Source organism: Rattus norvegicus, chromosome 5 (assembly GCF_021556685.1).
Source record: "Rattus norvegicus strain SHRSP/BbbUtx chromosome 5, alternate assembly SHRSP_T2T, whole genome shotgun sequence".
Taxonomy (NCBI): Eukaryota; Metazoa; Chordata; class Mammalia; order Rodentia; family Muridae; genus Rattus; species Rattus norvegicus.
This window is the reverse complement of record NC_141538.1, coordinates 44,086,581-44,103,998: the sequence shown is the minus strand read 5'-3', so window position 1 is coordinate 44,103,998 and position 17,418 is coordinate 44,086,581. Positions and strand designations below refer to the sequence as shown.

The following is a 17,418-nucleotide window of genomic DNA, read 5'->3' as shown; positions in this document are numbered from 1 at the left end:
AGAAAATTTCGAAAGAGTTCTACCTGAAGACCCAGCTATACTGCTCCTAGACATATACCCAAAAGATACTCCACCTTCCCTCCTTTCTTCATTTGCAGATTTCTGGCAGTTGAACTCCCCTAATCTTTTCCAAGGAAAGTCCTTTCCCACTGGTCTTTCTATTGAATCCCAAAAAATTGTGTGTGTGTGTATATATATATATATATATATATATATATATATATATACATGTGTGTATGCATATATATTCCTATTATTTTTAATAAAATATTTGAATACTTATACATCCATAGTTAACTGATGGACATCTTGAAATGAGGTCTGAGTTTTTTACTCCATTTTTTGCCAAGACAAAAGTAAACAGTTTGTTTGCTTGTTTACTTCAGATTATATTCACAATCCCCTGAATAAGGTGAGGAAACTGTGTCTTGGTAGAAAAAAGTCAACTAACACTGAGTTAATATTGAGTATAATCTTATAGATGCAAACTTATAAGATTTTTAAAATATTGAACATATTTTGCTTTTAACCTACCCATCTCTGATGTTTTTACAAATGAGAATATAACAGCTTTCCTTAATCTTTTAGAAAGTAAAGAGATATGATTAAGCTTATTTAAGAATTCTTCTGTAGAACAAAGGCTGTTGTGTAGTTGGGAAAGGAGGATGGTGTGTTCTTGTCCTTATATTTAGTGTTGAATATAAATAATTGTTTTAAATAAACTATTGGAGTAGTACCACTTTTGAAGGATTTTGTCTTTATTTTTCCAGTATACTAAAATTTCGTAAAATGGAAGTCCTCTAAGTATTCCCATCCCAGGAGGGAACCCATGCTCCTTGGTGGTACACTATTCATTTTAAACTAAATACATATTCATAATGAAAATGATATCTCCATATTAAGTGAAAGAAGTTAAAGGTATCCTATGGATCGCTGTAAATGTAATTTGAAATATTTTTAACGTTTCAAGGGAATAGATCTGTTTCCTGCTGTTTTCAGGCTCCTTTGAGTATGTTTGTACTCACTAGGAATAGACATTTCTGTGAAATCAATCAAATAAGGAATTCAGTGTTCCTTGCAGATAATTTTGGCCACATCCCTTTGGGAGCTTTCTAGTTTGAGTCTGTATCTTTCCTGGGAAAAGACCCCTGTGTTCCAGATCCTCCTTCCTCCCCCTACTTAGCTGTGAAGAGCAATAAACAAAACCACTACCCCAGGAATTAATAACAATGGATTTGCCAAGAAACTCTGTTAAAGACTCCACCACTGAAATATGAAAATAAGGTTTAATAATAGCCTTTTACATGGAGTGGGCAAAAATTAGCATCAAATATTTTAAAGCCCTATTGTATGAATTACTTGATCTACTGGTTTTTCTAAAATGAAAGACATCTAGATGGGAGAATCAAAATACATTCTAACAAATCCAGAGATTGTGAATTCTATTTTTCCAAAGAAAATCAGTACTATTGTTCTTAGCTATAATGAAAATAGCATGCTCACTGCTTTTCTGGGTTTATAAAATAATTCCAAGTCTTACCCTAACCCTAGATTTATATTTTAAGTCTGTTTTATTCTGTTAGAGGCTACTGTACTGACTTGTACCATATGTATTCTGGTCCTGTGCTGGAACTTAAAGAATACTATAGTGTTTCCTGCAACTCCATACTTGGGATATTACTCAACCAAAGTCATAAAAATTTAGCGTGTGGACTGAATCCTGCCTGCAGAAAAACTTTGTGTTTTCAGATTAGTGGGGACACTTCAAGGCACAGTTCCAGATGACCAAACCTAGCAGGAAACAGTTTTTTTAGTCATTGTCTAGAAGAGCAGGTGAGGAGAAGAAAACAGGAAGGCCTTGGGATTAATATGCAAGACCCTTATTGGGAATTTAATATGTATAGAAATAAAAAATGCAGTAAAAATGGGAATGTACTAATTATGCAAGTTTGAAAAAAGGAATTGTTATTTCTGTGAAATTCCACTTCCAGAACTCATGATAGTTATGTAATGCCAGTTTTAACTACGCTGTCTACAGGTCCCAGCATCACGTTGATGCGGGATATCTCCTGTGTACCATATTCTCACTGATTTCCACATTGGCATATGGTGAATAAAAGATTTTGTTTCAGGGGTTGGGGATTTGGCTCAGTGGCAGAGTGCTTGCCTAGGAAGCACAAGGCCCTGGGTGCGGTCCCCAGCTCCGAAAAAAAAAAAAAACATTTTGTTTCAGGATTTGGGTGCTTTCAGTTTTGAGAAAAAGAAGGCCAGGTGGTGGTGGCACTGGCTGAGTGGCAGTGGCACACATCTTTAATCTCAGCACTTGGTGGGGAAGCAGGTATATCTCCATGAGTTTAAGGATAGCCTGATCTATAGAGAGAGTTCAAAGACAGCCAAGGCTGCACAGAGAAACCCTGTCTCATAAAAGCAAAATAAAAGAGAGAGAGAAAAAAAATCAAAGAACTGCCAATATGGGTAGCCTTTCCTAAATCATCTACAATCAACTTCCCAAATTTGTGAAATTTCGCCTAGTAATGTATAAACTCAAATGCTTGACTCACATTTTATCAAGGACTTACCATTTGTAATGCCAATATGTAATGTACAAAAATCACTTTATTATCCACAGGATACAACTGAAATGACAAGTACACAATTTGATTGTCAATACTGCACAGCATCCCTTCTTGGGAAGAAGTATGTACTCAAGGATGATAATCTATACTGCATCTCCTGCTACGATCGTATCTTTTCTAACTATTGTGAGCAGTGTAAAGAACCAATCGAATCAGATTCTAAGGTAGGAATTACTTCTGTTCACACAGCTACCGCTCGTGTACAGTAGGTAACTGCTTCGGGATGCTCCTTTTCTCTGTGTTGGCTTTGCCCACATTTTCTACTGTGTGGGACTGTGAAACACATGTTTTAATCTCATACTATCCAAAGACTTGTGTGTGTGGTAGGGTGTGGTTCATGTATTTGATGGTGTCCTGTGGTATCTCTCTCTCTCTCTCTCTCTCTCTCTCTCTCTCTCTCTCTCTGTGTGTGTGTGTGTGTGTGTGTGTGTGTGTGTTACCTGTTTTTTTTAGGTGAGTAAAAAAATATAAGAAATTAAACTGTTTCCCCGGAATTTTACAACCTAAATGTTGAGTTACTTCTGGAATAGCTAAGGTCTACAAAAATACATTTAAAAAATTGGATTCAAAGCCTGTGCTTTCCGTCTTAAAAGTCTGCCTTGCTCCCTTAGCCCCAAAGACTGTGCCTTCTCACGTCACACTCTCTCCTCCTTCGTGCTTAGTACTCACTCTCGCCTCTTTCTTGCCTTTGCTTTAACTAAGTGTTTGTCATTTGTTTGAAGTCTCAGTGAACAATACGATACTGCAACTAAAAAATTACATTTACTCCATGTAAAACCTGTCTGGTAGGCTATAAGAGAAAGACAGAGAATATTGACAAAATCCAGTGAGATTATTGTTTCAGTGGCCTTTGGTGGCCAGACAAGCCCCAGGTTATGTCCCAGTCTTCTTTCTTATAGATAACAGTATCAACAACTCTCCTCAAGCTAGTGGCACAACTTACTTGGGTACTAGGTCCCAAGAAGGTCGCATCTTGTTTTATTGCAAGCTCATTTAATTAACTTCATCTCCTGTCTGAAAGGATCTTTGTTACAAAAACCGTCACTGGCATGAAGGATGCTTCAGGTGCAACAAGTGCCATCACTCTTTGGTGGAAAAGCCTTTTGTTGCCAAGGATGAGCGCCTGCTGTGCACAGACTGCTATTCCAATGAGTGTTCCTCCAAGTGCTTCCACTGCAAGAGAACCATCATGCCAGGTGAGAGGCATCCTGCTGGGTGAGAGCCATCATGCCGGGCGAGGTCCCCTTAGCCCTGCCTAAGGAAACTGCATCTCTATTCACAGAGCATCACTGGCTCAGAACACTGATTTAAGAAGTGTTGTTCTTGCTTTCTTCCTCTGGTTTCCAATTCATCTATTCTTCTTGAACAAATAAGTTCCGGTGCTCTGCGACTTTGTAATATTATTGCAGGGACCAATGTCGTCTTTTCATAAAATCCAGTTCAGACTTGTTGAGCCACAGATAGAACTGAAGGATAAAGCTTAGACCAGAAAACTGAAAACACCCTTATCTTGAGCATGATCGGTGGCATTAAAGGGATTAATCTTCACAAGAGATTGGTCATAGTCCTCGCTCATTCATTCATTCATTTGCGTGTATTTTTTTTCTTTTGGGAATGTGAATGGACAACTTGTGTGAGGGAGTTCTCTCCTTTCACCATGTGGGGTCCAGGGATCAAACTTAAGTCATCAGGCAGAGCAGAAAGCTCCCTTACCTATCTGGCCTTTTCACTGGACCAAAAGGCATCATTTGATAGCTTGATTCAAACTGGTTTGAGGGGAATTGTTTTCTTTCAAACAGGTTTGAGGGGAATTGTTTTCTTTCAGGGAAGAAGATGGTCCATGTAGATAACTTCATTTAAAATCTAATTAAAATATAATTATATCATTTTCCTTCTTCATCTTCTCCCTCCTACTCCTCCTAAATTTGTCCCCTCTCAAATTTCTAACCTCCTTTTAACCTTTGTTCCTACATGGATATGTAAGCAAATAAGCATTTAAACACAACCTAATGAGTCTTTTTAATGTTCCCTCCAGGTGTGTTTTCTAGAACTGACCATTTACTATTAGATAACTAGTCGGGACTCAGATCCGGGAAATACTAAGAATCTCTCCCTCAGCATCCCTTAATCGTAGTTCTTCACCTAGGTATGAGGCCTGATGGAATTTCCCCTATGGTAGAACATCAACTGTGTTGGGAAGTGTTCGGGTCTACTTTAGGCTTCCATGTTGAGATTTCGTGGATGCAGCTCCCTTCTCGTAGCTAAAAGGGTCAATTCGATGGCAGATTTCCTGTTTCTCTGGCTCTTAAAATCTTTCTTCCCTCTCTGCTAATTTGGTCCTCTCCTATTCCATGAGTCAACCAATCCCCCAACTCTAGTTATTATTACTATCAGCACTATCATTGTTGGGAACTCAAATAAATTCAGAAGGCTTTCTCCCAATATGGATCTCAGGGGTAGTGCTCTGGGTATTGGTAATTATCCCTGATGAGGATGACTCAGCTTAAACCGTGAGCAATTCTAAGTCTCTACATGCAGGACTTTCCCATTGCTTATGCAGAGATTGTAAGATGTTTTTGTTGTTGTTGTTTTGTTTTGTTTTGTTTTGTTTTATGGGTGTCCCATTCTTATTATAGCAGATATTCAGCAATCCTTCTTTTCTCTAATGTCTCAGAAAACGAAAAATGTTGTTGCTCTAAAGGGCAATTCTTTTATTACTATTATTTTTAAAATATTGTAGTATGTTTTCTTATAGGAAACACAAATGTGCCTGACTTGTACTAACGGTGTCTTACTTTGGGGTTCAGGTTCTCGGAAAATGGAATTTAAGGGCAATTACTGGCATGAAACCTGCTTTGTGTGTGAGCACTGCCGACAGCCAATAGGAACCAAGCCTTTGATCTCGAAAGAGAGTGGCAATTATTGTGTGCCCTGTTTTGAGAAGGAGTTTGCTCATTACTGCAACTTCTGTAAGAAGGTAACTATCTAAGGAGGGTATAGCTGTAGAACCTTCCAGAACATTGGTTTTGTTTTGTTTGTTTGTTTTTTAGCTGCCTTAAGTATTTGGAATGAAGTGACCCAATCATACTACAACTAATACATGAGGTAATTTTTAAATTTCAACACATCCCAAACCGAAACTGTCACCATTAAGATGGCCTACTCTTTTTAGTAGCCTTAAATTCCACTTTAGATCATGAATCTAATATTCAATGGTAAACAGGTGACTTGATCTCCCAGTCCCATTCACTGCTTCATAGAGACTTTGTTCTGGTACAGGTGCGTTCCTCTTTGCTTCCTAGAAGACAGTTTTGAACCATGTAGTATGCAGTTTTGATCCACTTACTATTATGTGTTTCAGAGAAACAAGGATTTGCCTCTCAGAGTGACTAAGGGAAACAGGGTACTAGGAAACCTTCCTATTATTTTCCAGTAACTATCTCTTCTGGGCTCCAGGCTCTGTGTTTTCAAGAGATTGGCTTAAGTAGGTGACAGATCATGAGAGAAATCCATTTGGCACGCGGACACAGAAAGTCCAAGAGCTACGAATTCTTTCATTTCTCATGGCAGCACAAAAATGAATCGTATGCTGACTTGCTTTCTATTCAAAGCACACTTCCAAGTAGGGAAAAGTCACTTTTAAAAAGCAAACATGACCTGGTACTTCATCCTCCATGCTTTTATATGAAAACGCATGTCCATCATCTTGATGAATCCTGTCTGTGTCTCATAAAATATATATTGATAGGCTTGAAGAAGTCCTTAACTCATGAAGCATCAGGAGTTTAGAATGACGATGTACATTGAAGAACAATGAATCATGGTGATGTGTTGGTACGCTGGTTCTGGAATACTGTGATGCTTTAAGTGTCCTGACAGCTCTCTTAAAACCATTTTTACATTTGCATTTGGACAGCTGGATGACTCATTCACCTTCCCAGGCTGTGGAAGACTGTGCTACATGGAGGATAGGATTTGAAGCACTAGACACTAATGAAATGCTCTTATTAGCTTGTATATAGAGAATGATGCAGGTTATTTCTATTTAAAATTTTAAACTATATAGTCCTTTAAAAAAATCTGGATATAAACAATTGCTATCAAAGGAAAGGAAAAAGATTCTTTTCAATTCAAACCAGAAAACCCAAAACTTTGGTTAAATAAAGCCAAACTATTTGACATCCAGACCTTTAAATACCATTGTAACCCCCCATTGTATTTCGTTACTAAATTTTCTACTAAAAAGCTGGTAGGTCAGACTGGAAATGCTTCAAATTCATTTCTTAACAGGAAAAAGTAGAGTTAATGTGCTCTTCAATGCTTCAGTTGCTCTCTGCTATGTTCAAAACCGTGGCTGGGGACATGGCACTGTGGGTAAAGCACTTACTGTATAAGCCTGCAAACAAGAGTTCAGAGTCCCCAGCACCCACCTAAAAGCTGGGCCTGGGGACACAAATCTGCAAGCAGAGCCAGTCCAGATGAAATGGAAAACCCAAAGCCCTGCGATAGACCCTGTCTCACTAACTAAGGTGGGGAGCAATAGGCGAACTTCTAACCTGTACAGAGACAGACAGACAGACAGACAGACACGCACACACACATACAAATACACACACACAACACACACTTATACACACACAAACACATACATATACACTCACAAACACAAATGCACAAAGACAAACACACACACAAACGCACACAAACGCACACAAACACATACATATATACACACACAAACACAAACACACACACACAAACACACACACACAAACACACACACAAACACACACACACAAACACACACACACAAACACACACACACACTATTATCTCCACTTTGCAGGGGGAAGAAACTTGTTCTAAGTCAGTGGCCAAACCAAACTTGGATATTAGATTTCATCTGTGCTGCCTACTTCTTCAAAAGGAATGCAATCACGAGCAAACTTTTTTCAAATGTTCCAGAGCTTTGGGATATATTATTTTTTTTTGCAGAGAATCCATTTTTCAAGTTTCTGATCTTTTAAGCACAGCCTACAAATCATTTGACCAAACAAATCAAAGGAAGCATGATTTTGCCTGCGCCTGCTGACAGGCATTTGAAGTCAGTGGGAGGCCTTCTCAATTGCTTTGCCTCACAAATACCACTGTGCTCCTCATTTACGTATTCAGAACAGTGCAGTATGCTTTTCCACTTCTAGGAAAATTGACTCATACCAAAAATCTTTAGTTTCTAAGAATCTTGATAGAAAGTTAAAGTGGGTTTAGAATATTTTTTCAAAAACTCATATGATAGACAAACAATATGCGTGTATTTACTAGCAGACAAAGATGGCTTAACGTGGGGCTACATTTTTAACATCTAGTAAAATTGATACAGATCTGTAGCAGTCTAATACCTTCAATATCGCATTTCCTTGGTCTTTGTAAGAGATGGACCTGAACATCTTCCAGTTTCCTCAGCAGCTCTATGAGGGTCAACATCTGTGGATTTCAAAGAAGAGATGATTGTAATGTAGCTACACACAGGAAGACATAGCAAGTATTTATCAACCTGATACTCAGTAAAGATGTTTCAGCCTTTAAAAGAACATGAAGTTTAACCTGGCTTTTAAAAGGATATAGTGTGGGCTAACTAAGCGGTAAAATATCCCCCTAGCTAAAAGGCCCTGGGTTCAGCACTTATATGAGCAAAATGAAGACCTGAGAAGCAACTGAGGCTCAATGTACAATGTCACAAATGTTGTGAGTCTATGCAGGTGCTAGGAATCTAAACTTTGTACATCATTTGAGCCCTAAAATTGAAAAATCACCCGTTAGTTTCAACTTCTTCCTTGTTCAAAATCTCAGGACCCATAGCAAATAACCCTGTTACCATCAAACATCATCTGGAGACTGCTCATCTCCAGAAAGACCAAGTCTATGCCATGTAGAGGTGCTGAGGATATCCGCAAAGGCCCATCCTTAATCCAGTACTGAGGATGGGGTAAAAAGCTGGTCATTGTTCACAATGATTGATGCTCATCAGCTCTACCCAGGATCTCCACCCCTCAGTGTCCTCTCAGACATGCTGAAAAGTTTCAAGAAAAGTACTGCGGTGTCTGTTTTCTTTTCCAGCATTCTTTGAGGTCAGAAATTGATATAAATATGTCGGGTAGAACTATAATAGACCTAGCAAAAGATCTTCGAAGATACAGATAGGAAACCTCCTGAAAGGCGAAGTAAATCAAGTACCTGCTTCCTTTACAGTGTCCCTGAGTCCAAAATGGTTCTGCCTCTTTTCTGATCCATTGCTTAAGAAATCGGATGTTATTTTCATCTTTGATGTTCTGTATGATTTCTATAACATTTGGCTTCTCGTGTAGTTTTCTAAAAACTCACAGACGTTTTCAAGGAAGCAAAGCATCCTAACACAGTGTGGTACATAGTTCACAGCACCAAGTGTGGGGACAGGGAAGCATGAGATGGTCTGAATTGCAAGGGTACCCGTGCTCACTACCTTTCTGATGATGCTTTCGCAGGTGATAACTTCTGGTGGGATAACCTTCCGTGACCAGATATGGCATAAAGAGTGCTTTCTGTGCAGCGGCTGCAGGAAAGAGCTTTATGAGGAGGCATTTATGTCAAAGGATGATTTCCCATTCTGCCTGGATTGCTACAACCATCTCTATGCTAAAAAGTGTGCAGCCTGCACCAAACCCATCACTGGTAAGTGTTCCATCATGATGCGGTCATAACTATGGAAATGCAAATAAATATGTATTTTCTATCAATTACATTTTTTGAGATAAACACAAGTAGATCACTCACTTACAAATTTAAATTTTACATGGGGCCTCTCAAGGAAATGTTATAGTATAATGTAGACGTGGACACTATAAAAAGTAAATACTAAACCTACTGGTATGGTTTCTAAGGACAGTCACAGTCCAAGGTAGGAAAACAGGTAAGCTAAAAGTCAGAGAAAGCTCTAATAAAGAGGCCCAACTGAGAGTCAGAAGGGCTACTTTCCAACAAAAGCCAAAACAGATTTAAAATACAAAAGGTTTTAATTAAATTCAACTATTCTATAAAATATCCAAGGCTATAGAGTAACATAGAACAGAAATAGTTGGATTTCTTTTTTTAGATGCCTTTAACAAATGCATTACTCCCTTATCTGTATTCCACTTGCAGCAACTTTTGATTATGAAAGAAAGTGATATAGTATTCTACTAAAGAAGCAAAGTACATGAAACATGGCTTGAAAAAATAATGTAGATGACAAATCGACCCATACTAAGTAGCTTCTCACAGGGCTGGAAGAGTGCCTTATGTTTTTCTCAGAACCTTCTCTGAACTGTTAATCCTGTGGGAAAGAGGCTGAAGCCAGCATGAGACCTGAGAAACCCAGCAGCTATCCTTCCAGACAATTTACTGTCATTAATAATGCGACAGAGCTATATTTCCACTTTCCATTCCCAGTATTCTTACATATTTAATTTTTTTCTCTGATTGGACAACAAAAAATTGTTATTCCCTTTCCTCCTCCAACCTCAAGTTAGTCTCTCTCTCTCCCTCTCTCTAAGCTAAAATTGAAGGTTTTCCACTTGCAAAAAGAGGAGGTGGTTTCCAGGTTAAGCACAATCTTGTTTGTCTATACAGGGGCGCCATGTTTTTCAGATTCACATGAGTCCATGGAAGTGTTAGGCTAGCAGACAGATTTGACTTGGCCGATATTTAATTGCCAGGGTTGGGGAGGGAATTAATATTAAATGCATTGTTGCAACTAAAAGCAAATTAAGAGCTTGCCACAGTCAGGCTGCCTCCACAGCTCCCAAGTGATACTCCTAAGCAATGGAGCAGCTGCCCTGCTACATGGCAGATCCTCCCTGTCTCTGTCTCTGTCTCTGTCTCCGTCTCCCTCTCTCTCTCTCTCTCTCTCTCTCTCTCTCTCTCTCTCTCTCTCTCTCTCTCCATCTTTATTAACTTGGGTATTTCTTATTTACATTTCGATTGTTATTCCCTTTCCCAGTTTCCGGGCCAACATCCCCCTAACCCCTCCACCTCCCTTCTCTATGGGTGTTCCCCTCCCCATCCTCCCCCCATTACCACCCTCCCCCCAACAATCACATTCACTGAGGGTTCAGTCTTGGCAGGACCAAGGGCTTCCCCTTCCACTGGTGCTCTTACTAGGCTATTCATTGCTATCTATGAGGTCAGAGTCCAGGGTCAGTCCATGTATAGTCTTTAGGTAGTGGCTTAGTCCCTGGAAGCTCTGGTTGCTTGGCATTGTTGTTCATATGGGGTCTCGAGCCCCTACAAGCTCTTCCAGTTCTTTCTCTGATTCTTTCAATGGGGGTCCTATTCTCAGTTCAATGGTTTGCTGGTGGCATTCGCCTCTGTATTTGCTGTATTCTGGCTGTGTCTCTCAGGAGCGATCTACATCCGGCTCCTGTCGGCCTGCACCTCTTTGCCTCATCCATCTTATCTAGTTTGGTGGCTGTGTATGTGTGGGCCACATGTGGGGCAGGTTCTGAATGGGCGTTCCTTCAACCTGTTTCTCACATCTACCTCTGCCATTAAACTACATTACCTAACTCCTTGGCTCTCTCAAGGTCTCACATGAACAATTCTGGACTACTGAGCTTTTGAGAATGTGCTCCTAACCACTCAACTCTCTTTCCTTCTATTCGTCTAGTCGCCCCTGCAAAGGGAGGCAGTTACCAGCTCCATCCCTCCATCAGAATGAGGGGCTTCTGATGTTCGATAGCACCAGAACTCCAGAGTCTCCCTAGGAAAACCTCCCATCCCTGGCTGCTCTAATTTCATTTGAATCAGGCGAGGAAAAGAGGCCCTGTGATGAGAAAATTAAGATGTTAAATAATTCAAAATATTTTTACAGCTCTTTGAGAACTCTAACAGCTAATGGTGATCTCATAGAGCCTACACAAAGCCCTTAACTTGATGGGGTTCAATTCTGATCCATGGCAGACTCATGTGCTTACGTGATGTTTCTGGTGAATGTACCATCTGCAGACCGCAGCAAGCTTCATTCCATAGAGAGAGAAGCCAATACTATTTTACAGAACAACATAAAACGAAATACCAGACTAAAATCTAATCTGAATGTGGTAGCATTTAAATGAGAAGAGACAATCTAAAGGAATTTCTAAGGATTGTCTCCAGACTGAAATGTCTACAAAACCTTCGAGCTCATTCTAATATTTCTTAAATATATATAAAGCCCAAAGTCAGGCTTCTTTAAACTGAAGCCCTCTGAGCTAACACACAACAGGGAATGCTGGGAATGCTTCAGAGATTTGTGAATTCATGGAAACCCTTAGGCATCTAAGGAGCTAGTCATTCTTACAGATACATTCAAGTTTGGGAAAGTTAATGCACACTGTGCTGACTACAGTGAATGATAACCTATTATATAATTGAAAATCTAAAAAAGATTGAATTTTAAAGGGATGTATCTGAAGTGATGCATGTTAATTAGATTGATTTAGGCATTCTATAATGCTTGCATATGACATCATGTTGCATACTGTAGATAAATACAATTTAAAATCAATATTAATTTTAAGGAGAATCTATTTATGTTAGAATGCTTTTAGTATAGTATCCTATGTTAACTAAATCTACCTACAAAGTGGTTGCATGTAATTTGCTGATGCCATTACAATGAACTGGCTTCAGTTGATCTAACTTCAGATATGACTTTTCTTTCTCCAGTTTTATTTTTAATTAAAATATATCACTTCTTCCATTCACTTTCCTCTCTCAATCCTTTCCCATCTCTTCTTGTCAAACTCCTCCCATTTCCCCCTTCACTCCTAATTTGATCTTTCTATTGTCTGTATGCTACACACACACACACACACACACACACACACACACACACACACACACGTAGAGATATATAGTAAGTACAACCTACTAAGTCTGTTTGTGTGCATATGTTTTCAGGGATGACTACTTTGTACTAGATAACTAATTAAGGCAGAACTCCTTAGGAGGAACCAAATCTACCTTGCTTCGAGATCATGAGTTCCCTGTAGTTCTTTGTCTAGGGGTTGGAATCAGTGGGATTTTTTTCTCGACCACTGCGTCTGTTGGTAATGTCATTATTCAGATCCTGCTAATGCAGCTTTCTCTAAGAGACACATCTCACGCACTTCACAGTCCTTCCCCTCTTCAAAGATACCCCCAATAGTCAAATGCAGGAGCTGTGTTGGAGCTGTAACTGTTGGGGCTGGGCTCCACACCACCTATTGATCTCTGTATTTTGTCTAATTGTGGTTTTCGGTAATGGTCTCCATTTGTTATAAAGAGAAGCTTTTTTTATAAGAGATGAGAGCCACACTTACTTGGGAGTGTAAATATCTCTCTTCTTTGAAGATGTTCACTACCTCTTGAACTCTCTGAGCTAGATGAAGAAGCTTGATGCAATGGAAGTGCTCTAAAGATGGCACTACAGGACCTTGGCTCTGTCTGAGTTGCTGGCTACTGTGTGACTATTGGTAAATAACTCCCCCTGGATACCCACACTTGCCATCACTGCAAAATGAGACAGGAAAGGATCATTAATAGTTTCCTTCCGATTCTTTTGATTTAGAAAAATGGAGTTTCTACAGAAAGATGCATTAATGTGCTCTTCATAAAGATAAAGTTAACTTAGTGAGGTCGATATCATAGGCTGTGAGGCCAGACTGCAAAGTCTGAGACAGATCTTGATAACTGTTAGCTTAAGTAACTGGCTGAACCTCACTGCTCCTTAGTGTTTATCTACAAATTGAATGTGATGCTCATATTTATCCTATGAAGGTTAAACAAGAGCTCTGTACACATGTTGGGACTTAGGTTGGAGAGTGACAAACCGCAGAACTCAATGAATACTATCCATTATTTTATTGGTTTATCAGGTACAAAGGAAACCAGTTGAAATTGGTATCAAAAATTTCTTGTTCCGTTTTTGTTGTTGTTTTGAGATGGGGTCTCATTATGTAGCTCTGGCTACCCATAGATACTCAGATACATAATACTCAATGTGTAGACTAGGCTGGCTTTGAACTCCCATAGATCTGCCTGCCTCTGCCTACCAAATCCTAGGATTAAACACATGCACTACCACATCTAGCAACGGGATTGATTCCGAAAAGGGTTCGTTACTGAAAAGGACCCTGGTGTCCTACAGAAATAAACATAATCAAATTTGCAACAATTTGAACAAAACTACCAAGTTGAGCAAGAGCTTAGAATTTCACTTGTAAATGTCTCATTTTTCTTCCTTGTAAAATTCCACGGCTACTTTTACATTTGCCACTTGTACATGGCTTTCCAATAAAACTGCGAATAACTCATAAGAATCAATGTCATACACATTCAATCATTAGTTCTTTGAGAGAGACTATTTATGGACCCTTACTGTTACAGTTATCTTATTAAAGCTTTAAAATTTTAATTAATTGGTATACATCTTAGTTAGGGTTTCTATTGCTGTGATAAAACACTATGGCCATAAAGCAAGTTGGGGGCAGGGAAGGAAAGGAAAACAAAGGGAGAGGAAGGCTTGTACTTCTATATCACTTCCATATCCATCACTGAAAACTTCCCTATCACTATTTATCATTGAAGAAAGTCAGGGCAGGATCTCAAACCGGGCAGAAACCTGAAGGCAGAAGCTGATGCAAAGCCTATGGAAGGATGCTGTTTACTTGCTTGCTTCCCATGGCTTGCTTAGCCTAATTTTGAATAGAACGCAGGACCACCAGCCCAGCAATACCCCCCTCACCCAGGGACACCCCCCTCCAATTAGTAATTAAGAAAATTAAGGGTTTCCTACAGCTAGATATTATGGAGACATTTTCTCAGTTGAGGCTCCCTCCTCTCTGATTACTCAAGCTTCTGTCAAGCTGACAAAAAATAGTGAGTATACTATACTACTATTTACTCTTATTGTAGGACTATCACAGATACATAAGTACATGTTCAATAAAAGAAAAGAAGGTCAGATATGAGTGGAAAAGGAAATTTTAAAAAAAGGGAAAGACATGACTGCTCTTAAGTATGGTGGAGGAAAAAGTTTATTATAGGTAAAAGGGAAAGCATAGACAGAGACAGACACATTTGGGAGAGTTCTGAGTAGACATGAGTCATGTGAGGAGAAAGAAGGAAGGGAGAGAGGAGAACCAAATACAGTAGCCAGGAGGCCAAAGATACAAAAGGGGTGGAAAACAAAAGGCTTGGATTATATAGGGAAAAAAGCCTCTGGGGAAAGGCCAGGTCAGTCTCTGTGGTGGAGAATTTAGGGTAAGGGCCAGATATGCCTGCCATATCCTATATAGGTAAGGACTGAAGGATACTGGGAAAACCTGGTAGCCAAGGCCCCTTTGATACGGTAAGTAGTCACCCAAGCCAGGTTTGAAACTTAGCAGGAGTTAATTTCTTTCTGAGCTAACCTCTGTATAAAGATAAAGAGATGGATCAATGGTTTAGAGCACTTACTGCTCAACTGTAAAGACCAGAGTTCAAATGCTAGCATCCATGTTATTAATTCACAACCACCTATGAATACGCTCCAATAGATTTGACACCTTTGTCTGGCATCCTAAGACAGTTAGTTGCACACATATGTGCACAAGCACACAGACACAAATACGAACATTTTTAAATGAGAAAATGTTAAAAAAAACTCCATTATCATTTTCAAGGAACTTTGTGCTTCATTTATCATAAGAGAATTAGGTAATGCATGTGAATCAGCAAAGGACATATTTTTCTTTGCTTCGTAAGTCACCAGAAACCCATGACATGAACATGACTTGGAGAGAAACGTCAAATGAAATGAATATCCAACCTGTAACATTCCAATCACTTACCAACTTCCTTTCTCCCTACAACTATTAGACATAAGTTTGTTGAAATGTATCTTGAAATTATGTTAGACAGACAAGGGTCAGTCTTTCAGTGTGTACTTTAAAAACTAATTTAGCTCAAGTAAAGTCAAAGTTGTGGAGGGGGCTGACAGCCATCTTGGAATTCATCTCTGAATAAAGTGGCCAGGTATCTAGAGTGAAGAGACTCCTCCATTTACATTCAAATTCTGAGCTGAAGCTATAATTGTTACTATAGAATAGCTCTAGGATAGTCTGGAAGACATTCTCAACTCAAGTCTTCAGAAAATTGTGCCTCAATCCTCCCAATAAAAATTTTTTTTACTTACTCCAAGTAAAATTGAGCATTGAAAAATGAGGAAAAGTCACTAAAATATCCAAGCCAGGCTCAGAAGTATACATTCCTTTTATTGTATTTTCAATTTGCAGCTAAGAAAACTTGATCACATGAAGAGGAGGGCAAAATATATTCATGTTTGGATACTGTGTACTTCTATATCCCCTCTGCTCTGCAGCTTCTTAACTACCTCATACACTTTTCATCTGCCTCCTCCCCAAAATAATTATTTAAAAATGCATATTCAGTTCATTTTACCTTCTTGGATTACAGAAGAACTGAGTTAGGAATCTTCTGTCGTTGAAATTCTCAATTGAACATGAGGCCAGAGGGCCACACACTGTGGAGTCACTCAGGTCTACATTGTCTGGCTCTCCCTATGTAGGAGTTTCTAGAGATTTTGTTGACTTTAGTCATTGAAAGAATGAGTTACTATTCATCTCCACTTCCTTTACAGGCCTCAGAGGTGCCAAGTTCATCTGCTTTCAAGACCGCCAGTGGCACAGTGAGTGCTTCAACTGTGGAAAGTGCTCGGTCTCCTTGGTTGGGGAAGGATTCTTGACCCAGAACATGGAAATCTTATGCCGCAAGTGTGGCTCTGGAGCAGACACTGACATGTAGAAAGAGACAAGTCTTTCCCCACCTGAAATCCAATTTGTCCTTGCTCTCACTAAATCTGGAACTTATTGGCACTAATATTTTTTTAATTTCTATTTTAGAAAGCAGTTTAGTGTGGGGTATATAGCATAAAAGGTTTAGCACGCCTTATAAATGAACTCTATCATAAGAAACACACAGAAACCACACTCCAGTGGAAATGAAGTACTAAGCCTCAATCAAACCTATATCTCCTTGCTAAATACTGCACTCTACTGTTCGAAACAGGATTATACCTTTTTTTCGAACTTATGGCCTATACTTAGTGATTGTGAATGTTCCTGCTGATGGACATTTTTCCAAACTGCAGAAGAAAAACGAGATTGAGAAGTATACAAGAGACAAATGTCTGCATTTTTAGCTAGTTGGTTACATCTAACATGATTGAATATAAATGGCAGGAAAAGATTTATGAGAAAATTAATTAGTAATCACCATACTTTAGAATTTTTTAAAATTTATTTTATTTACATTTGTTTTCCTTCTTTTTTATTGGATTTTTTATTTACATGTCAAAGTTATCTTCTGTCCCAGTTTCCCATCCATAAACCCCCTATCCCATCTCCCCTCCCCATTCTTCTATAAGGGTGTTCCCCCTCCCCAAACGCCCCCTCTTCTGGCCTCCCACCCTGACATTCCCTTACACTGGGGGCTCCAGCCTTGGCAGGACCAAGGGCTTCTCAGATCATTCTTTCAGAATGATTTTAAAGTCATTCTTTGTTCACAAGTACTGAATGAGAGTTGAAAAACAAAACTGTGGGTTTTCCTCATATAAATTCCCCACTACCAATGGCCCCTTAGTCAATAGAATTGGACAATTATAGTACCTTTACACTAAGTAAAAGGGCATCATCTCTACCCAGGGAAAGCCAAGCATGGATTTCAACATATTTTACATTAATTGTAC

At 39.1% G+C, this 17,418-nt stretch overlaps 1 protein-coding gene across 6 annotated transcripts in view; it reads left to right on the top strand.

Moving 5' to 3' along the window:
• The window catches only part of Fhl5 (four and a half LIM domains 5), a 49,177-nt gene extending 32,627 nt beyond the window's left edge, over positions 1-16,550 (top strand). For 5 of the 6 annotated variants that reach the window (XM_087547892.1, XM_087547889.1, XM_087547890.1 and 2 more), the window contains 5 exons: positions 2,630-2,800; positions 3,658-3,832; positions 5,444-5,613; positions 9,158-9,344; positions 16,312-16,550. In XM_087547892.1, the coding sequence (XP_087404018.1) occupies positions 2,642-2,800; positions 3,658-3,832; positions 5,444-5,613; positions 9,158-9,344; positions 16,312-16,475 (855 nt within the window). In that variant the 5' untranslated portion in view covers positions 2,630-2,641 and the 3' untranslated portion in view covers positions 16,476-16,550. 6 annotated transcript variants of the gene reach the window in all.
• Positions 16,551-17,418: the final 868 nt, after the last annotated feature.